Below are 22,367 nucleotides of genomic sequence, written 5' to 3' on the forward strand. Positions count from 1 at the left end.
AATTTTCCAAAGCCATCTTTAGGTAATGGAATACAATGTTACCTATACACGATGGACTACCCAGTCCACAAGAAGCCCCCAAGCCCCAAAAGATATTTAAAGAATTGAATCTACTGCACCTTCCTGCCATTTAAGATCATTGTAGTTTCTCTACTGTACTTCTTTGTTTTTTTCCTATTGTGCTCAACAGAAAACAGAATGATGAAGTGACAATAATGTCATCCAAGGTGGCAACCAGTCACTACCATGTCACTGTAAGTGCAACAAAAGCTCCCCAATAAAACCTAATGCACCATATGGCTATATTAGTTTCCATGTTTAGAGGGTGCCGCAGGGCTAAACGTGCTAAAAAACTTTAAATCAGAGATGAATATATGTCACCCATATGTCTAAAAGTCAAGCCAGCATTTTTAAATCTGGCTACAGTATAAAGGACAGTATCCTGCCATTAAAAACAACCAATTTCATAACAAACAGTAAAAATATCCAAAAAGAATAAATAGCAAAGAAATGCAGGACACAATAGTTGCACTGCACAATCTGTTCAACTCAGTTTTACTCCAGCACATAGCAGGTCTTAACACTTCGAAATATCTGATTATTGTCCTCAAGAGACAGCAAACCGCTAAAACACAGGACATATGTCTGAAAAGTATCTCCCATGGAAACAATACAAGCAACAACAGTTACCACAGCAACAGAACTTTTAATGTTTTCAGTTTTAGTACAGTCGCTCTAGCACTGCGAACATCAGTGAAACATGTGCTATTACTTAAAATGGCTTTTACATTTGATTGTAGCAAAGTCATGTAAAATACTTGCTTTTTATTGGGGATGGGCATTTTAGGTGATTGTTGAAGTCGACTAACCAGGCCTTTCAAAATTATTAGTCAATTAGTTGTGACATCATCATGACGGCATCAATACTGATAAAAAAAATAAATAAATAAAAACAAAACTTCATCTCCACATGGCAATAGTAAAATGTGTATGAGATGTTCTTTATATATTGTGTGTGTTCCATGAACAAGTGTTTTTACATGGTTATATTTTTAACATTGTTTGGGTTGTAGTGTCCTTTATTGTTCAGCAGGTAGATGAGAAAGTGGGTCTGGGAGATGCTCCTTTTGCTGCTGAAGCAACATTTTCGAGGTCTGTCGGTTCCACAATCACTGAAAACTCCAACAGAAAATGTTTCTCTAAAAAAATCTAAACTTTCTGCTTCCACATCGACTTTGAGAGGCAGACATGAGGCGATTACTCCTGGGTGAAGCTGCGGGTAGCTTCAGGGTTAGCTTCCTTCACATTACCCAGCAGTGGTGAAGCAGATCCTAAACTCTGCTGGAACTAAAAGAGCTGTGTGGTGTTAAATGCTAAAGTTTGTAGCTAAACATTCAGTTTCTCATAGCGACTTTCTCTTCTCTGACCTTCCACTGCCCGCTTCCCTGCGCGGTGCATTTCTACTCTCCAGCTCGACCATTCCATTTAACACAGTGCTGTGCTGTGAAAAGCACCATGTCTCTGCATAACTGAGACATTAGTCCTCCAAACAAAACAAAACAAAACAAAACAAAACAAAACAAAAAAATGTTTTGACTAATTGATTAGTTGATTAGTCATGCACGTCCCTAATTTCTATTATTCATATTTCTAAATAATTGACAAAATCAGTAGCTAGACTCTTCTCCTCTGTTGTTCCCCGGTGGTGGAACGATCTACCAAACTCCGTCCGATCCGCAGAGTCCGTATCCACTTTTAAGACCAAGCTTAAGACTCAGTTGTTTAAGGAGCATTTCCACATTTAGCTTAACTAAATGAGTCAGAAAGATTTGTCCAGCTTTTTGGCTCAACCAAGTACTGAAGAAGCTGTGTGTACTTATGCCCAAGTTGATATTATGTGATGAAATCATGCACTTATGACCAAGTTGATATTGTGTGATGAAATTGTGATCCTGTATTTAAATAAAATGACAAAAAAAAAAAAAAACAACAAAAAAAAAAACAATTATATGCACTGCACTAGCACTACATGACAGCACCTGGGTCCAACTGGACTCAAAAGCGGTCTGACTATCACTGAATTATGACGTCCCATCTTGTTTGAATTCATGCTTGTGTTGTTCTTACTCTCAAATGTAAGTCGCTTTGGATAAAAGCGTCTGCTAAATGACTGTAGAATAGAATAGAATAGAATAGTCAAAAACTGTATAACAAATGCAATGCTTTTTACGCATACCCAAATTTATCAAATAATAAAATACAGAATAACAATATATATATATATAAACCTTTTATAGTTGAAGTTGATACTTCTATTCTCTTTTAAAGATTTGTCTCATATTAAAAGATGCCTAATAACAGATAGTGTCCCAACACAAACAAAGCAAAGAAGGTTGTTATTTGTAACAGTAAATGTTTATTATCACGGCAATGATTGCAAATCTTGATGACTTATCCTGTACTCTGGGGTGTGTCCTAACTTTGAAATTTTTTTTTTTGTACTTTTCAGCAGAACTTCGATGACATGCTGGTAAGAGCCTTGTCAGACTTTTGTAGTTCAAAGATCCAAGTGGACTGGCTATAACAGAGTCATAGCTTTACTAATGTCTGGTTTAAATGGAGCCTGTAAAGTCACTTAACATTGTACTGATTGCTAACATGTTTTTTTCCCATTTTTTTTCAATAAATTGCCCATGAATCAAAGGGACATGTACAGAAGTGTGGAGCTGTCACCAAACAACCCAACTAAAATAAAAATTATTGGTACGTTCATTATGATAGTTTTATTGTAAAATGTGAAAAGTATCATTATAACGTGATTAATTTTATTGTAAGAACATGAATCAAAGTAGTTTGTACTGTAAGCAGATGTTGTTGCGACCGAGACATATTGGAGCAAAATACATTCTATGGAGATTATTCTTGTCAAGCAGAAACATTTCAGTTATTTTTGTCAATGACCAATTGTTCTACTCTGATTTATTGTTGTACACACAGAAATGTGGGACAGTTATGAGAAACAGGGTATGTCACCTGCCTGCGTGCAGTGAGATGGTGTGTGTGTTACTTTTGGTTAATAACATGTACCAGTGGTTACGCCTATGGCTGTCTCCTTGAAATAAAAATGAAAATTATAAAGGCTATATGCTCCGCTGGGAGAAATAAATCGCAGACATGAAGACTAATATGGTTTAAAAATCACCACAAAACGTATCATGTTATAACGTAATAAGTTTCACATTTTTACATTACAACGTATCACTTTATAACCTGATATGGTCCTTTTTTCCTTTTTTTTATTTGGGTGACAGCTCTATGCTATTGTGGATATGATACAAACAAACAACGAAGAAAGTGCCTTAGCCTTTTGGCAATCATACAAAGACAAACATCTCGTATATACAAACATACTAACTCCCACACATACATTTCTTCTCTCCTGTTTGTCTCTTTTCCTTTCAAAAACTCTTGTCCAGCTGCAGGTTGCCAGCATGTGCATGAGCCACCCATCCTGCACTCTCACCTGACCTCTGACCCTTGCAGCTGAGGAGACAGGTGATAGCTGAAGAAACTAATCCGCTGTATGTATCAGATACTCAACCATAACAAATACAAATACCACACTGCAACCTCATGACCTCCTGAGTCCTAATATACACAGATCCTATCACACACCCACAGACCACACATTTTATTCCTCAGTCCTCTCACCACACCTTGTTTTGATCTGTACTGTAAGACTCCTTGCTGTGTTTTTTCTTCACGGGTGGACAGTTTTCACACAGCAGCCTATCAAGCACCCTAGCTGTGATGACCTGTCAATCATAAAGCTCAGCCACACAAGATGATTAATGTGGGTGTAACAGGGAAAAGGTCAGCCTCTCACTCAGATAGTGATGAAAGTGAATGCTTTCTAGTAAAGAAAAAAGAAAGTGTAATGTAGATATGAAGGTTTAAAAAATACATCAAAGGGACAAAAGCACAGCAAAATAACTGCAAAGTCAAATCACTAAAAGTTTAAGTTGTATTATGTCCTTTAGGGTAAATTTCCGAAACACCGTGTCTCTGTGCTCTTAGAAATATGCAGTAAATTTGTTGAAGATGCTGATAACATGTATTAAATCATTGCCCTTAGGCATCTAAGATGCCATACACAATTAACCCAAATGGGCAAGTACAGGAAAATACATTAGATTAAGCACCATGTCTGCTTTTAGTTTTGATCGTACATGAGGATTTTTATGTTGACATGGGGTAACAGGGACGTAGGCCCTTCCTATTATTTTGGATCGAGGCAACCACATCTGGAGTGGATAGAAATAAACAGCCTATTTACTGAAATAAATGCTTCAAAGCCCATGAAAAAGCAAATGTGATGAAAATTAGTGGCGTAACATCAGAAAATCTCTGACATTTCTATAGATGGAGAAATTAAAGTAAACAAACTTCAGAGACAGCCTTAACTGTTTTTTCTCTCATCAGAAAAATAATGGCATCAGCTTTTTTCAGAGGATTATCTCTGAAAAAAGATTTAGATTTTCTTAATCTAACTGAACCATTTATAATTTGCTATTTACTACTAGCATTTTTTTTTGTTTTTAAAGGACCTTTAAAAAATATTTTCATTTAGAATATGTAGAATTCATGTTTTAATGAATACATACAGTAAGTTTTTGAAACTGAAAATGATGTAGTTTCATTTACTACAGTCCTAAAATATAAAATGAGACCTTGAAAGAATACAGGTGATAACAAAGGAGTCATATTTGAATAAGATTGAGACCATTTAACTAAACACCAAAGTTGCACAAAAGCCAGCTCCCTGCCTAATTTCCTTTGAGACATTCAACTTAAAACATTACCCAAAAAACTACACTGGATGACCTCTAAAATGTCAGATATATCATTAGAGAAACTTTTTAAAGGACGACAGTAAGCCGGGAAGGCTAAATTGGAGTTTCACAGTTTAGTGAGGTTGTGTGTTTTGGACTGGTGGGATTTGCCCTCATTGAGTCTGCTTTGTTTTAAAGTTGTTACAAAAACAGCTGCTGCACCTGCTGCTATGGCCTGCTGTCTGGAATTATTATTTTAGCTGAAGTGTAGGACTACAGCATATATTTATGCTTTCTATAAACAAGACAACTGTTTTGTTGTAAAAAAGGAAACATATCAATATCAACCGGGAACTGCTCCAGCAAATGCTACCTGTTTAATCGATTGCTAAAACAGAGTATCTATCACCAGTTGATGGAAAGCTCTGGACTTCAGGACAATTTGCATGAGATCTTGTTCCAGCTCTGTTTGCTGCTTTACCTTCGGTGGGGACACTGGTGGGAGGGTGTGAGGTGGAGGGCATGTCCTGTCCTGAAGTGGCCTCTTTATTCCTTGATGTTGTTTTGGGAATGACAGTGGTGGTGAAGTGGTATGGGTGTGTAGTGTCCAATATGTCACACATCTTGTCCTTGGTCTGAAAGAAGAAAAACGTAGTCATACTCTGAAGTCTAAAATGAGAAAAATGTGCATCTGAGCATGTGATATATTTTTCCCTGTGCATTGCAGCAAAAGAGCATCCATCATCTGCACATCCCCAAAACACTCACACAGATGTTTTTTTTTGCCATTAGCAAGCAAGACGTGGAAACATTTGAAAAAGGTCAAGTAAGTTTTTAGGGACACTCACTTCATCTGGGCAGCTGTTATCCACCCAGTCCTGCCGATGGCGGTCGAAGCCGCTAGAACATCTGAGAGCGGAGGAAAGAGATGCCAGTCAAAACAACAATCACAGTGACTTTCATTCTAATTATTACTAAAGATTTTAAAAGGTGCATAAGAGCACTAAAACAAAAAAAAAAAATAATAATAATAAGACTGAGGATTGTATTAGCATGTTTATAAGGAAAAAGGCTTTAAATTTAATTTTATTCAAGCTAATTTCTTTTATTTATTCACTTATTTTTTATTTAATCTTATTTATTATCTATTATTTATTTATTATTTGTTATTAATTTATTTAATATTTCATTTGTTTTCCTGTATTTATTTTGTCTTTATATAATTGTAAATAAATTTGGGCATTAAGGGGTTAACAAATTTATTGAACAACAGTGAATACTTCAGGTTTTTATAGTCTGGTTCAGGTCTGGAAGAGAGTGGGTTTGAACATTATGAAGATGTGGGATTTGCGAGGAAGAGGAGTTTAGGGGTCATGGGGATAAGAGTGTAGCTGAGTCAGCTGTGTGCCTGGGTCCAAGACTGAGGCAGCTGTTAGTAAGCTTAAATCTTAAACTTATAAATCACCATCATTCTGTTGGTCTTGGTTCACAGTCTGTAAGGAACAGTTAGTTTGTAATGCACTGAACCCACTCACACTGTTCTCTCAAATCACAGAAAGCTGAGGTGAAAAACATTAGCAGCATGCAAGTGTAGAAAAATCCATACAAGTAAAAATCACCATGACACCCACAATGTACTAGCTGTGGTTTAAAGTCTGGTATCTGTGTTGTAAGAGCAACATAGTCCAGAAGAGTATCCATAGGGCCCAATACTCTCTAAAGAGCATTTTGTTATGGTAATCGCGTATGTGAAGAAGTTCATTTTCATCTTTCTACCTCTCTAATCATCCCATTTCTTTTAGCCCCTCCACCCAAGTCCATCTGTTCAATCAGGCGAGACAGATTCCTCCGTTTAATCCTCCACTTTTCCCCGTCTCCTTTCCCCCCCTGAGAGCACTGAGAAGGAAGCAGAGTGAGGCGCAACGTAACGAAGCAGGTCTGGATTAACCCGTCCCTGAAGGGAGTTTGTGTTTTGTTTCTTCTCACTAGCATCCATCTTAGCCAGTTGCCTTCTGGCTTCAATGGGCCACAGTGTTGTTAATTAGAAATGGGTTGAGAAGCTTCATTTGAATATAAATGAGGCCAGTAGGGAGAATGTTTCTATTCACGTTTTCAAAACAGTCACAGTAGGATGGCGAGACTGTTATTTCAGGCATTATAGTCCCACTCATGGAAGATATACAGTCTCCTTCGCATGGTATAAAGTCACTTAAAGCTCTGATTTTTAAATTTTTTATCATGTAAAGTCCTTCCTTTGTATGTACTTTACTCAAATGAATTGCATGCTATTGATCAGCTTCACTGTTTATTGTTGTCTTTACTGCATCCACACTGGAGTTGTATAAAGTTATTGCTGCTGCTTCACATTTAGACTCTTTATAGGTTTCAAAATTTGCAGAGTCCAACTGTTTTGTTGAAAGCTACCAGCATCAAATGCAGGATAAAATCAGACTGCAGATGCAACAATTTTTGTTTATTTATTTTCTATAAAAAAGTGAGATTGTTTACCTGTGCTAAAAATAAATGAAGCATGTGCTCTGACCAAGCAGTAACAACTGACACCAAATCAGCCAAGTGTACTTCTTTGATGATTGCTTTTTGATTAAAAAATTTTTTTTTATTGGTCTTATTGTCTTGTTTTAAGCCCTGGCGATGAACTGGTGATTAACCCGTCCAGGGTGTACCCTGCCTCTCGCCAAAAAGCGGGTGTGATAGGCTCCAGCCCCCCTTTGACCTGCACTGGAATAAGTGTGTATTGACAATGGATGGATGTTTTGTTTCTGTGAAATGAATATTCATAGTGTGCTAGGCATATTTCCACCTGTTATTATTATTTCTATCATTCCTCCTTTTCTTTCTTAGTTCTCTTTGACTGAACAGTTAACATCACTTCTTAGCAAATGCCAACTGAAATAGGTCTTCCAATCAGACCAACATAATGTCGCTCTGGACCAAAAGAAAACTGTTTAAAAATCTAATGATGTAAATCTAGTGTTACTGATAGTGTAATACATTTAAGGATTTTTTTAAAGAATGGGTATACAGTTTGTAAAATATGCTAAGCTCATTCAATGAAACATTAATCACCTTAGAAACCAGTGGGTGAACCAATGGGCTCTGTAACCTGATAACTGAGTCTTCAGTGACTCTAATATTATGTTTGAAAGTATCTTAGATGCCTTCACTTTAGACAGTTTGTGGCTGTTAAGAGTGGCAGATTTAGATCTTATTCATATCTGACTTTCACTTATGGCAGTCCTCATCAGCCATATTTATTTATTCATGATGTAATATTGTCCTTTGAGTTCCAGGTTTCAGAGCACACTTCATATATAAATATTTTTATGGCTAAATAGGCGAGCTTTCAGAAAACAAAAAAGGTGTATGTGAGTCTTCTGTAGCAAGAAAGTCTGGACAGGATTTAGACAAAACACTCAGGCTTTTGAGACTCCCTGCTGCTGACTGAAACATAACCAGACTTTGCTTCTGTATATTTTGCAGCTCAGCAGGTCCCTTGTTCACAAAAGCATGCAGAGATGATTCTGGCAGTCATTCCAGAAGTAAACATCCAAATCTGTGCAGCTGATAAGCTACTGAAAAATAAAAATCTACATCTGCTGCAAATCAAACTTCATTATAGTGGACTTTCTTTTATTTAGTCCAATTAACTCAGTGAATGCATCATTCAAATGGAGGATAAACACTGTAGTAATATGGGGTGAACCCTCTTATATTTGCTTGAGATATACCATTTCTTGATCTGGTTATTTTAAGCAACATTGTAACAGAAAAGTTTGAGCACATGAATAAAAGGGAGCAGTGTGTCTAAAACCTCCTCTTAGTAACAGATTTTTGGTGCAGGATGATATTTTTTTTATGACAATGTAAGAGGGACATTTTCAGGAAGCTCAACACACTGCAGCTTGTTCAAAACACATGTAAACAGATGACTTTCCTGCAAATTAAGAAAACATCTTCATAAAATTGGCAGCACCTCTGCTGCAAATATAACACATATGGTGTAAAAACAAATACAGATACACAGAACTGGAGAGGTGTGGCCAGTGTTGAGTCTTGCCTTACCAGCATAAAGTGGAGCCTAAACACAAAGTTATGGGAAAAAGAGAGAATAATTGAAGAAAAGAAAAAAACAAACAAACTGGAATTTATGTTTTATCACAAAAAACATTGCCAAATTAGTCTACCACGTTGTTGTGTCCCTGGAAGGAGTTCAAGCAATTCGCAGCACATTCTATTAGCTTTTGTGTATTTGTAGTAAATGTTGGCAGCATGATCATCTGTTTGCAAGTGTTTTGTGAATTTGTTTTGCACACTTTGCCAAAATGATAAGGATTTAATTGATTTGCAGTGCATTTGACTGCTTGCATGCGTACCAGTCCACACTGGATAAGCTTCCTTCTAGTTCTGGTTTTGTGGAAAAACTCACTCACAAAACGAAGGTTTTCTGGCTTAGACTCTTCTTCTCAGGTTTTGAAACAGATATGTTGTCTATAAATTAATGCTTTGGTGATAATAAAACTGATACAATATCACGACTGAACTAATGCTTTTTTATTTAGCTACTTTGTGCTAATAATGCATGCTGTACCTAGGTTTACTTTAGCTTTTATTTTAATTATTGTGTATCCAGATATAAAAAAAAAAATGCATCAAATACTTATAAGCTTAAAACGGACTAGTGAGTTTTTTCATTCATGTCTTAACCTAAAACCTATGTGACAACATTTCACTGTGAGACCAGAACATATTAAAATTCACTGCTGGTCTCTCCAGCAGCCACTTCTGCAACACACCAGCTGTGTTTTTAAGGTAAACAAATCCCTGAAAACACATCAACATTCAGATGCTCTGACACCTATGGCCCACTGCAGTGTCTGTTGTGCTTTATTAACCTTCAGCCTCAGCTGCTTAATTCAGCCACAACAAACTGATTCAATTTGTAACTTTGCATGAAAGAGGCGGTGCACTCTCACCTTCCCACCACTTTAGAGTGAGAGAAGTTCATCAGGGCTGTTCTCTTAAAATGCCACTGTCTTTTATTTAACCTGCAGCCAGCAAGGCCGTTATGGTTTTTAATTAATGCGTGCCAAAAACATGTTTGCCTTTTTCAAAAGGAAGTGGCTGAAGGATACAAAGGGCAGGGGGAGGCTGAACTTTCAGATATTAACGCAGTCAGAAAGCTAATTAAAATGCTGCTTAATGAGCGCACTGCCACAGGCGTGCACAGCTTTTCCACAGTGGCAATAAACTGCTGAATGGGAAAACACCTTTTTTTGTTGTTTTGTTGCTGAGCTGGAAATTAGTTTGTCTCTGTCAAAAGCAGCTGGTTTTAAGATGCAACCAGGCAGAAAGGCAAATCTAAAGCTACTTGTAAGTCCTTAATAACGAATTCAAGCTGATAGAGCACAGGTGCTGGACATTTCTCCAGTCAGACACATTACTCAGAGTAACTGATGACACCAAAATACAAGAGTTGCAGATTAATATTTGATGCATATGTAATTCCAAATGCAGCATCAACAAAAGAGAGGTGATGGTTCCTCCATGAGCTAGACCAGGGGTCTGCAGCCTTTACAATCCAAAGAGCCATTTTCCCCTCAGCCCAACTAAATAAAACTTGTTTGGAGCTGCAAATGTTATGAGACCTTTTGAAGAAGAAGAAGAAGAAAAAAAAGACTTTATTTTTTGATAAATATTTACTATAGTAAATGTGTTGTCATTTTAAAAGAACCACATTTTTATTTCTATTTTTAGGTTTTAAAATAAAGAGAAACATAAAAATTTAGCAAAAATTATGTTAAAAAAACAAACAAAAAATGTAGTTTCCAAACTAATGACAAGAAATATAGACAAAAAAATACTACTGGTACTTTTAGTGACTTTATGTTATGAATAATTCCATGCAATTATTCCACAAAAAAAAAAAAAAAAAAAAAAAAAGCTAAAAACCTGCATTTGTTTTTATATCATATGTATTTATCAGCAAACATCTGCTGACATTCCAGCTGAAATGAAACTTTCTTGACTCCTGTGGATGATTTATGTTAAACATAAAAACTTATGTTTTTAATTCAGACTCCCCTGTCTGACAAAAGAAAACAAAATCCACCACAGCTCCCATTTCAACTGCCAGGAAACTCTGGGGAGGAACACCAACATTTCCTTAGCAGCTCAAATATTTACTTTTATTTGAAGAGGAGGGCGACTAGACAGATGAAAGTGAAGCTTTGCAGAACAGGTGTGAGTGATGTCTGAGTGGCAGTCTTATCTAAATATGACTACGTTCCCCAACAAAAACTTCATTCTGACAGAAATGGAAGCTACATAAATTCAATTTTGTTGAATTACAGGACTGTATTATTTTTTTGGGCTGCATCATACTTTTTTATAAACTAGTGCTTTATCTTTAGGTGCATGTTGGGGCTGAATTTTTTGCCAATGATTGTGGCAACTCCCCATAGTAAAGAAACCTTTAAAAAATTCCTGGATCCAAGTGGTGATCTGGATCACCCCCAAAATCTACTCACTTATTCCTTATTCCATTTCTAAAATTTTTTATCAAAATCCATCCATAACTTTTTGAGTTATATTAACAGACAGACAGACAAACCACCTCTACCGAATACATGACCTCTGCCTTGGCAAGGATCTAAGCGGGAGCATGTAAAGGAAAATAAAAGATGTCTTTGAGTCCAACCTGTTGAGTCGATGGCACCAACTGCAGTTGAAGTTGATCTGTGAGGAGATGCAGTCACTACAGCTGGTGAACTGGAGACAGGCTGCAAATAAAAAGGGTCAAAACAGGTCAAACCATCTCGATAATCAATAGTCTATTAGCTACAGAAAGGGTCTAGGTGCCAGTTGATAATGCAGTAATAAGAAATCAATACTGAGGCTTCAACTGACTGAGCCAAAAGCTGTTGCAAAAAATTCTTCTTACTGGGCAAAGGGATAATTTCCACTGCTGTAGAATTGGTGATCCTCGTCTTTGTCAGCTCCACGCGGTGGTACTCATAGATTGTCCTTCGCCTCACATCTACAATTTTAAAGCAGGAGAAAGAGTAAGAGTGGGATGACAACAATGCAAATCCTACACCCTGAGATAAAAACTAGGACAAGTTGTCCCAGAAGAAAGAGGAAATAGTGCAGGAGGCAGAATTAGGTCATATGGGATGCTGCCACAGCATTTCTCCTCTCTCTTTGTGCCCAAAGTGTCAGGCCACGATTCTGCAAAGGACAGGAGCTATTTCCCCTGGGACCTGATATCAATCTGACCCTGTTGAAAGGCTGCCCTCCCAGTCATCTGTAACAGCGAGTCATCAGGCGGGTACGATGGAGGAAATGATTAGATACATCACAGACTCACACTGCATCCTAGCTAGTTTAGATTGGGCCACTTTTGCTGGCTATGCATCTTTACTGCCATCACAGGAAATAGCAAAAAAAAATCCACATAAAATACATCCTATGCGTATTATCTTAAAAGATCTAATAATAATCCAGCAATTACTTTAAACCCTAAATAGATTTTAATGTGATTTTCCGTACAGGAAAATGAATGAATTAAAAAGTTAATATGTAGACTAAATCACACACAAGTAGTGCCACATCAATAGTGATAATGCTTATTGCTGGCACTCGTATTTACTTGTATTTACTTGACTTAATAAGCTGCAAAACTGGCATTTAATACACTGATTATGCTTGCAGCATTTACTGTTTGCAGCAAGCATGACTTGAAAATCCTATTCATTATGTATTTGTTCCCACTAGCAAAACACCTCTCAAGGTTATGAACTTTAAAGGGGCAGTGTATAACAAAATCAAAGGTCAATGACAGAAAACTGTAACATATTATTAAAAACTTTCAATTTATATCTAATCACCATTCTTTTAGAATGAGTCATATATAGCTACTTGCCATGGGTCCACATACATGGAAGCTGCCACAGTTGCGATGTCTTTTTTTTTTTACTATGGTGTCTCTGAATGGACAAACAACTGTGTGAAGTAAGAACCCTCTGAGCTTTATGTGATAGGTGCCACAGCACCATTTGGCATAAGTTATGCCTTAACAAGAACATAGAAGAAGACAGTACAAGTGCACACCATTTTGAGGTAGTGCCATGGTGTTTTCAGTATAACATTAATTAGGGAAAGAAGCTGAAGGTATGATTAGAACTCCTTTGCTCAGTTTCCTATAATGTTAAATTGTCCTTTTATTTCTGCTCAAGCTGCCGTTTTTCAGAATTATATTCACACCATATCTGAATTGCAAAATCATCCATGCAACACTAGAGCTCAATATAACATTACTACAGTGGTTAATGTAGGTTAGACCTTGAAAGAAAAGTAAAATGAGAAGGCACAGAAACCATGCAAAATCAATCCATGAATAGAAGAAACACTGATGTCTCTTCAAATTTTACCCCCATTAGTAGACAATTGCTATTATAAAGCCACTATTAATTCATATAACACAGAAGCAGTGGAAACCCTCTAGTACTGTTAATTTTTCTTATAATTTATTTTTTCTTCACTCTTTTAATTGATTTTTACTCTGGGAACAGTTGACTGCACTGGCTTCAGTGGTCACCTCATGTGACAAGACATTACTTCCCTGCAGACCTGTTTTGTTTGATTACACTCAGGTTGACTGATCAAAGCAACAGATGTGAGGCAACCCGGTTAAACCTGACAATCAGACCACTCTTCCTTTACCTTCCCCGCTCCCCTGGTGTCTGACTTCCTCTTGCTTATAGCAAAGGGATTATCAGGTACCTAATGACACGGTCGGGGCCAGAGGAAGGTCACTTCCCCAGCCTGAAGCTGCTGATGTGTGGGCAGACTGTACAGTCCAGACAGCTTCTGGTAAAGCTATAAATCAGGCCAATTAAAATATGGTCTCAGCCACAGCATAAACTAAGCTTAATGAGCATTAAACATACCTTTTCTGAAACTGTCTGCATCATCAACTGTAAACACCAAGTTCAATTAAAACATCTCTACATATCTAGACAAGATATTGGGAAGTATCAGGCTAATAAGCCCCAAATTACTATGTTAAAAATAAATGTTTGCACATCTCTTTGATTAAAATGCAATAAATGGCTGTTGTGTGATGTTAATTTAACTATACCACATGACAAAACGTTGATAAGACTCTTAATCATATTAAAAATAATGATAGCATAGTCTAATCATAAAACATTATGGATGTTTGTACTGGAAAAAACAAAACTTTATCTCTGTATTTAACCGTAATGCTTCTTCTTGCTTTTCTGTGTTTTTAGTAAGATGAATTAAAATTTTATTGTGCATTAATCAATGATTATTTGTATACTCATTTTTGTGCTGTCTTGCTGTTGTGAATTTTACCCAGATACTCAAAAAAGGCATGAAAAGGCAGAGATGGTTTGGGCTTCATTTTAAATATCACTCACTCTGACTGATAAGGTAAAATCGAGCATTAGGGAAAAAATATCAAAGTTAGAACTTCTCGTGTACTAGTACCTGATCTGTTAATTACTCAACCTGGCCACAGGACACACAGATCTTTTCTCTCATCTCTGCCTTCACTGGCTGAGCTGTTGTGTGATCGGCCTGGAGGCTTTATAAAATGTTTTATTTAAGCTTTTAAACTCATGCAATGCTGCAGCCAGTTAAATAATGCCCTCTGGTTTCCATGGTTGCTATGTAATAATTGGCACAGATACTTATTAAAGTTCTTCGTTGTGAAGCCTGTAGCAGTCATCACTTTCAGTCTATTCGTTCCCTGTCAGGATTATGCCTTAATGTACTTACAAGACCAATAATAAATAATGTTAATGCATGACCAAGATCTAAAAAAATCTGTCAAAATATTTTCTTTCATCAAGATGAGATATGTGACCTGAAGTAAATCAAGCTAGATATACTGTATGCTAGGGCTCAATTTTTTTACTTGCATTTAAGATTTGCATAAACTGTGCACTAGGAAGCAGATGAATCCTACGACTCATGTTTGATTTGCTCTGGCAGACTCAGTCACAAGCGTTTATCTAAAATTGGATGTGTTTGATAGGATATGGCTGTGATTATCAATTGTCCTTTGTGCAACATCTTTTTCTCTAACCATAACAACAAGGACACACTTGGAGTGGTGCATTAACTGTGATCATATGGAGGAATAAGTTGTAATGACAGCTCTTTTCCTATGAAAACTGGTGATATCTTCTCTCTGCAATGCATGAGGCATGTAATGTCCTTTGGAGTGACAGATGCAGGATACAAATACTGACCCTTGCACAAGAAGTTGACAAGAACTGTTGTACACTATGAATATCAACTAACTGTTCTGCATTTGTTTGTTTAAATGTCACCATTAGAGGTTATGTATGTTTTCTTTACACATGAAGTCCCCGAAGTGCTGCCAGTGGGCTACCAGGACACCAGCTGCATATGCACTGAAAAACCACAAAGAGCCTTAACAGTCCTGCAATTACAATAATTTAAATGCTTGATAAATTACGACAGGAAATGGTCTACATTTTAGAAAAAAAAAGAAATGAGGTGGCAGATCTACTGCACAGCACTTTTTCCAAGTAGAAAGAACTGTAAGAACAAAAAATTAACAGAACTGTGGCATGTTTTAGTTGCTCTGGCAGAATCTGTCATAACCACTAGCTGCTGGCTATAGCTAGCTAATTGCGGATCATTAATTCCAGCCTTAAAGCAACATTGCATAAGTTTCTAATCTTAAAACTTTGTGTTTTTCAGGCTTGTCTTAATGGCACACTAACATTCATTGTGCACATTTCTGGGCCGAAGCTAAGAAAAACCACACTTCCAGGCTGAAGCATCACATGACAGCTGCCATTATGGCACTGCGTCACAGCAACTGGATATCAGCACTGGCCATCTTTGACAAGCATCATTCAGCAAAGAAACCTGAGAGAGTCAATGAGTTGATTTAATCTTGTATTTCTCTACACTATAGAAGGCAGCAAATCTTAGCAAGTCTAGTTAAAAATCTCAGGATACTATTGCAGCGTAGGCCTAAATGAACCCTTCTGTCCTGCAATTTTTTTATCTGTATTAATTTCAGAGGCCGAATGAAAAGTAGCTCACACCAGTCTACACATTATACAATAATAGAAAACAGGACTGAATTATGTAGCTTTAGCCTCTGCCTTTTAGCACAAATTCTTGAACTCAACTATTTCTAAAACATTTTGTGAAACAGGATTCAAATGCACATCCAACTTTAAATGGACTCATGAAGACATCAGCCAAAGTAAATAAATCAACCAACTCATTGAGCTAATGTTAGCATAATTAGTTAGCTACAGCTAATAAAAATTGCCAGGACAACTTTTGTTTTAGTCTATTCCTTTGGTAGAAATGCTGTTGAGCACGTCAGGCCTTTTGCAGGCTGTTTGCATGGGAAAGTCCCTATTTCAACTGTTTCATATTTTCCTAAAAAATGGTTTTCAGGCATATTTTGGTTTCCTGAATTGGAGCAGTAATCATTTCAGATTAAGTATCAAAGCAGAATTGGTTTTGCCAAGATATCTTTAAGTTCAACACAACACCTCTGTCTCAATTTGTCTATACAAGATTTCATCACTCTGCAACTGCAGCTGCAACTCGTTTCATCATGCTGTGTCAGAGGCATCAAAGACAGCTTAGTTTATTAACTCTAAGAAGACTGCGCTAGCAAGTTCCATATTTAAGTCTTTCTGTACTAACAGGAGCTTTATGAAAGAAGTTCTTCCACTGCAACATGTTGCTTTTCCAGAGGTTTGTTTAAATGTAACCAAATGTAGAAAAAAGATATAATCCTGGAACATAAAGAAGCCACATGAAGGAAGTAGTGTGGTCTAAGACATTAACTTTGACAAATAAATTCTATTCAAGTTTCACCCACATGATCAAAACACAGTTTAAATTGCTGAATAAATCACATTTGACAACTCATTATTGCAGCAGATTTTGAGTCAGAGCCCATGAGAGCGAGAGAAAGACTGACACAGGATAAATTAGTTTGTAGAACTATAGAACTATCCTGGTTTGCCAGTTCACACCAGAAATTAGTTTTTGAGACTCACTCGGTATTTGTTGGATCTTATGGACAACCACGAAGGCATCAGACAGGCCCACCTTTACTGGATGATTGACAGAGCTGATCTGTGACACCTCAATAGGGATCTGAAATAGAAAAAGAGAAAAATCAATGACAAACACTATAAAGAGCTCCTTGGGACAGTCTGCTAGGTACTGACAGGTCAAATTAGTCTGTCAGTGTTGATAAATTCCCATAGGAACCTGCTCAACCTATAAGTAAATTCATTAAGACTGGAAATCAGTTTGGACTTTTCACAGTTCAATAAGAAGAGAGCTAAACATGATAAAATGATAAGTGATAAATGATGGATGAGTTTATAAAATGGAGCTAACATGAAGCAGCACTGAAAAACAACCTGTAATCACTGAGGTTATGTAAAAGCTTGAAATATGAACAATGGTCATCACAACAGCTTTCAGATCAGCTCTTCAAACATGTAAAAATAAGAAATTATATAAGAACCCTAATTCATAAAAGCAGCCCTGCTGTTATAACCACTGCAATTATAATTGGTCATTACTTATTTCCTACTCGTGCAAAAGCAGTCTCTGCTGGATAATATTTTTCATGGCCTAGTATTTCTCTGTCTTCAATAAAGCTGTTTTTTAATATGAAATTTGGAAATGAACTAATACTTATGGGAACATAGAGTCACCAAAAGTTGTAGTATTATTCAAAATTAAATTATAACACAAAACACAAACAATACAAAACATAACAAAACAAGGTTTAATATCTAAAGTGAAGAAGTAAACTTGGGGTTGTGCTAAATGTTGAAAATGACTAAGACGTTACAAAAAGTGTTAAGAGTTAGAAAACAACAGGGAAACAGATTGTGTGAGCCGTGTGAAATGGGAAAAGTGTGGCTTGAGTCACAGTTTATTTTTTATACTGTGTGTGCAGTGATATTTAAAGTGTGTCCATCTCTTTTCTGCAGACATTGAACATCTTTAGTAAGATTTTTCTATGCACTGTATTTGTATAAGGCTAAACAAAATGCTTAATTAGACATAAAAGACAGCAGAGCAATGGGAACACATAAGAAAAGATTAAAGAGATTAATCAAAGAACTGAGCAAGAAATAAAAATATATATGGAAATATAATTGCTCTAAGGAGTCTAAAGATTACAGTATAATTGTAGTGTATTACAAAATATACATAAATAGAAGGAATGTAAATTTTTATTCTGTATAAAAGAGCTGCAAGTGTATAGAAACTTGTTCCTGACACGTAGTACAAAAGACCACCTGCTGCTTCTTCATGTTTAGTCTCGACCCTGGAAACCATTTCTAAAACTATTCAGCACCTTAAAAACCTACATCAGAATTGTAAAACAGCTCTTTGACTTGCAGGAAGTCAGTGCAGCAGCCACAACCAAGTTATAATAAACAGAAAGAGAATGTCAGAAAGAGAAGAGGACACAAAGTAAGATAAAGAAGATCAGGTGGATGGAAAAAGGAAGAATGGAGAAATCTGTGGGAAATGAGTTTTCACCTCTTTGTATGCAAAGACAATCCTGCCTGTGTTGTGCAGCGTAGCCTGGAAGGTGAAGCTTCCAAGGTTGTAGTTGTCCTGTAAGTGGACGTGGTCCCACTGCACCACCAGAGCTGTGCCTAAACAGGAAAGAACCACAGCGAAAACACATTTTAAGTCACTGGGAGCCATAAGTAACAAAGAAGAGTAACAACAGATGTTTCAGAAGTCTAAAAAACTAAACATTGATGTCAAATTCTAGCATATGTAGTAGAATTTAATCAGGTAATTAATGTACAGGGCATTTACCTACTCCTCTAATAATGAATTTTATGTTTCAAATCAAATCAAATCAAATCAAATCAAATCAAATCAAATCAAATCAAATCAAATCAAACTTTATTTATAAAGCACCTTTCATGCCACAGGCCATTTATTCATATTAAAAACAAAACAAAGTGGAACTACATAATAAAAGAAATACTCACCAAAATATTTCACACAGCTGCACGCACACACGCGCGCGCGTGCACACACACACACACACACCAAGCAGCCCCCCCCCCCCCCTCCGCATTCTATACAAACATGATTCTCTATTATTCCTGTCTCGAACTGAATGTTATTATAAAATACTAAAAGTGATAGGCATCCGTCCTGATGCTGTATGTGAGGAAACAATATCAGTGTCATGGGGGATCCATCCACACCAGGGGCCATTCCACCCATGTCTAACAGCGGCAACCACCCCCATCAGGACAGACCGGGGCCCACACCACAGGCAAAAGGACAAAAGGACCGTGAGGGTTCATGATTTAAAAGAAGGTCTGATAAATAAGATGGTCCAAGACCATTAAGACTTTTATATACTACTAAAAGAACCTTAAAATCAATCCTGAAACGCACGGGGAGCCAATGCAGAGATTTTAAAACTGGTGTGATGTGTTCCCGCCCTCTGGTCCTCATCAGAACACGTGCCGCTGAGTTCTGAAGTAGCTGTAGGTTTAAGATGAACTTTTTAGGAAGACCAGAGAGCAGGGCATTGTAGTAATCTAATCTACTAGAAATAAAAGCATGCTTTAGTATCTCTGTGCTGGCAAGGGAGAGAATTGGGCGGACTCTGGCGATGTTTTTAAGATAATAAAATCCAGTTTTTGTTATATTTCTGTTTGCGTCTTTTCTGAAGCAGCTGTGCCAACAGTCGTAACTTGTAGAAAATAAAGAGATTATTTGCAGCTATTTTTTAAACATAATATTATAACACTTAATGAAAGTTTATAGTTCTAGCTGAAACTGGATCTACATCACGATGATTTCACCGATCCTGGTTAAAAATCCTCTGAGTGTAGGAACACACAAATCAAGAAATAAATCACTCACGTGGCCTTCAGCTCTGCCCTTCAGAAAGCAGGCCTTGCATTACCTTTAATACTATTTTGGTGTACTGTGGACTGTGGCGAACCTATTGATGTAAAAGCCCAGCCACCCCAGAGTAAGTCATTTGGCTAGCCGCCAGGGCAATAAAGGTTTGTTAACACAGCCGATCAATTTTTCCGTCACACGGCCAGAGCGCTTCCATCCAAAGCAAAAATGAGATTTAGATTCTCTGCTGACAGCTTGGAGAGAGCAGGGGCCACTCGTAGCCCAGGAGCCCCTACAATAAATTAAATGTTGTCTTATGTCTAAAGGCCTAATATTTTCACAACTTCATGACAGCAGCTAGAAGGTCTAAAATACAAAGCAAATGGGGGGAGAGGAAGAAGAGAAAGGCAGTGAACATCAGGGCGCTATACTACTCTTAACTTATGGCACACAAACACTCAGTCAGCACAAGTTAAACTTAATTTAAGTCAGCTTAAAATGCATCTCGTTTAGGAGGGAAAGCTGCCATGCTATCTGGGGCTTCCTGGCTAAAAATACAGAGTGGGGGGAGGGGGAGTACACACTGGCCTTGTTTCTATTTTCACTTACAAGCTTTGTATACAGTATGAACTTGACATAAACTAAATAAGTATAGCCCCCATTATATCTCTGTATTTGTTTGGTATTTGGCATCATTTGGTAGATATTCTGTTGTCATTTCAAGTTAAGTTTCTTTCAAGTTCAGTTTAGGGACGTTACTGTATTATTATTATTTTTTACACAATCAGAAAGTGATTTTGTTTTGTTTTTGTTTTTACTTTTATGTAAAACCAGTGCAAAAAGCCAATGACAATGTTGTTGTAAACAATGTTTTTAGCATGAACACTGACCATGTTTGAGCCCTCACCAGATAGCATTGCCTAAACTCAACCAGAAAGAGAGAAAACTGACCTTACAGCATGTGAGCGCAAGAAAACAAACTAGCCGATGAACGAATAAACAAACTTTTCTGTATTCTGTGTTTCTGAACTTAAAGAGTTTAGTTGGCCTATATAATAATGTTTTTCTTAGAATATAATTGTAGAGGCAAACACAAGGATGAAAAGCGTTATCATGTTTAGGGACGTCACTCACAGTAAGTTTATTATCACCACACAAATGCAGTGATCTGATGAATGGTGCATACTTGGTGCATCATCTGCCTGTAATTATGTTGATGAAAAACCCAAAATCACAGCAAAGTAGTCACAGCTGGAAGATTTGATTCAGGCTAGATGGATGCATTTCCATCTATTCAACTTCTGGCTAGATTTGCGATGGATATCATCCCACTCTGAATATTTCAATGATCATATTTAAATGATAACACTGATGTTCTCAAATTTGCCAGCTGTCTGATCAATGCAGGACGTATAAGGGGGATTTGACAGCCATCATGTATAAAATTAAGAAACTAAAAAGCAGGAAGTCTACCGTTATAGTAATTTAGTATTTTACATTTACTGTTATTTAGCTACGTTGTCGTGTCAGAATGTGCCACTCTGACAAAAAGCAATTTTATCTCAGCATTAGTCAGATTTGGGTTTGTATAATCTCTCTGTTTTTGATATGTAGTATGAACTGTTAGGATTTCTCTTTTCTTAATGGAATGAATTTATTTTAACCAGCAGTTGAGGGTTAAATTAATAACTGAATTTTGGAGACATGAAATTCACATCTTCACCAGTCACATATGCTCTCTATTTAACAGGTGCAAAGCGAAAAAAACAAGTAAACACTTGTTTTTTTTACTGAAACTCAAACAGCCAATAATAAAGTTTCACACTGTCACTGTGAAGTTTCACACAGACTTGTTTGTGTGGAACAAACAACACATTTCTGCCGTGAACGCCTCATCAAACTTGTTTTTTTTTTCTCTTCAGCACAGCAGCGTGTGCAGCTTTTGTGTCGTATTGGCAGGATGCTGACCGACGGACAGTAAGTTGAGGAGCAGGACGGCTCAGAATTGATTGACTGCCAGTTTGGTTGAAGTTTGATGAGCTCCCCTGCAGAAGGTCATACTGTCAGTCTGTCACACTGCTGCAGCTGGTGAGACAGCGATGATGAAAATGATGGATCCGACCCAGAACAGACGGGAAAAGAAAGATCAGAAAGCAATTCAGATTTACGTAAGTGGAGTTTGAGGGTTTTAAGAAGGTCAGGGAGGGTTTCTTAAAAATGACTTGATGATAAAGAAATGACATTTAAAAAGAACTGAAGATGGTTCACATAATGTTAGTAAAGACTTAGTAATGCAAACTGTATCATATGTGATGCATGAACGTTTGAGCACTCTGCACCAGCCCATATAATAAAAACGTCTCTTAAAATCCTGTTGTATACAGTTTGGCACATCTTTGGTCCATCAGTGGATTTACAGATGTTCTGCAGTTTTTAAACAGTCATTTTCAAAATGCTTGCCTCGAATGGTTGCACAAACATTTTTTTCAAGAATAAATAAATACACTTAAATAGGTTGAATTTGGCTTATAAGTCCAACAAAAAGTAAAAATTTATGAAAAATTAATACTT

General features: G+C 37.0%; 1 protein-coding gene across 1 annotated transcript in view; it reads right to left on the reverse strand.

The window, feature by feature from the left end:
• Positions 1-22,367, reverse strand: part of plxdc2b (plexin domain containing 2b) — a 93,582-nt gene that overhangs the window by 11,718 nt on the left and 59,497 nt on the right. The window contains exons 6-11 of the mRNA XM_041967538.1: positions 18,456-18,574; positions 16,943-17,042; positions 11,794-11,889; positions 11,551-11,632; positions 5,681-5,741; positions 5,314-5,467 (exon numbers count right to left, since the gene is read on the reverse strand). Of these exons, the coding sequence (XP_041823472.1) occupies positions 5,314-5,467; positions 5,681-5,741; positions 11,551-11,632; positions 11,794-11,889; positions 16,943-17,042; positions 18,456-18,574 (612 nt within the window). The remainder of the gene's footprint in view (positions 1-5,313; positions 5,468-5,680; positions 5,742-11,550; positions 11,633-11,793; positions 11,890-16,942; positions 17,043-18,455; positions 18,575-22,367) is intronic.

The sequence above is a fragment of the Melanotaenia boesemani genome, chromosome 18 (genome assembly GCF_017639745.1).
Source record: "Melanotaenia boesemani isolate fMelBoe1 chromosome 18, fMelBoe1.pri, whole genome shotgun sequence".
NCBI classification, from domain to species: domain Eukaryota; kingdom Metazoa; phylum Chordata; class Actinopteri; order Atheriniformes; family Melanotaeniidae; genus Melanotaenia; species Melanotaenia boesemani.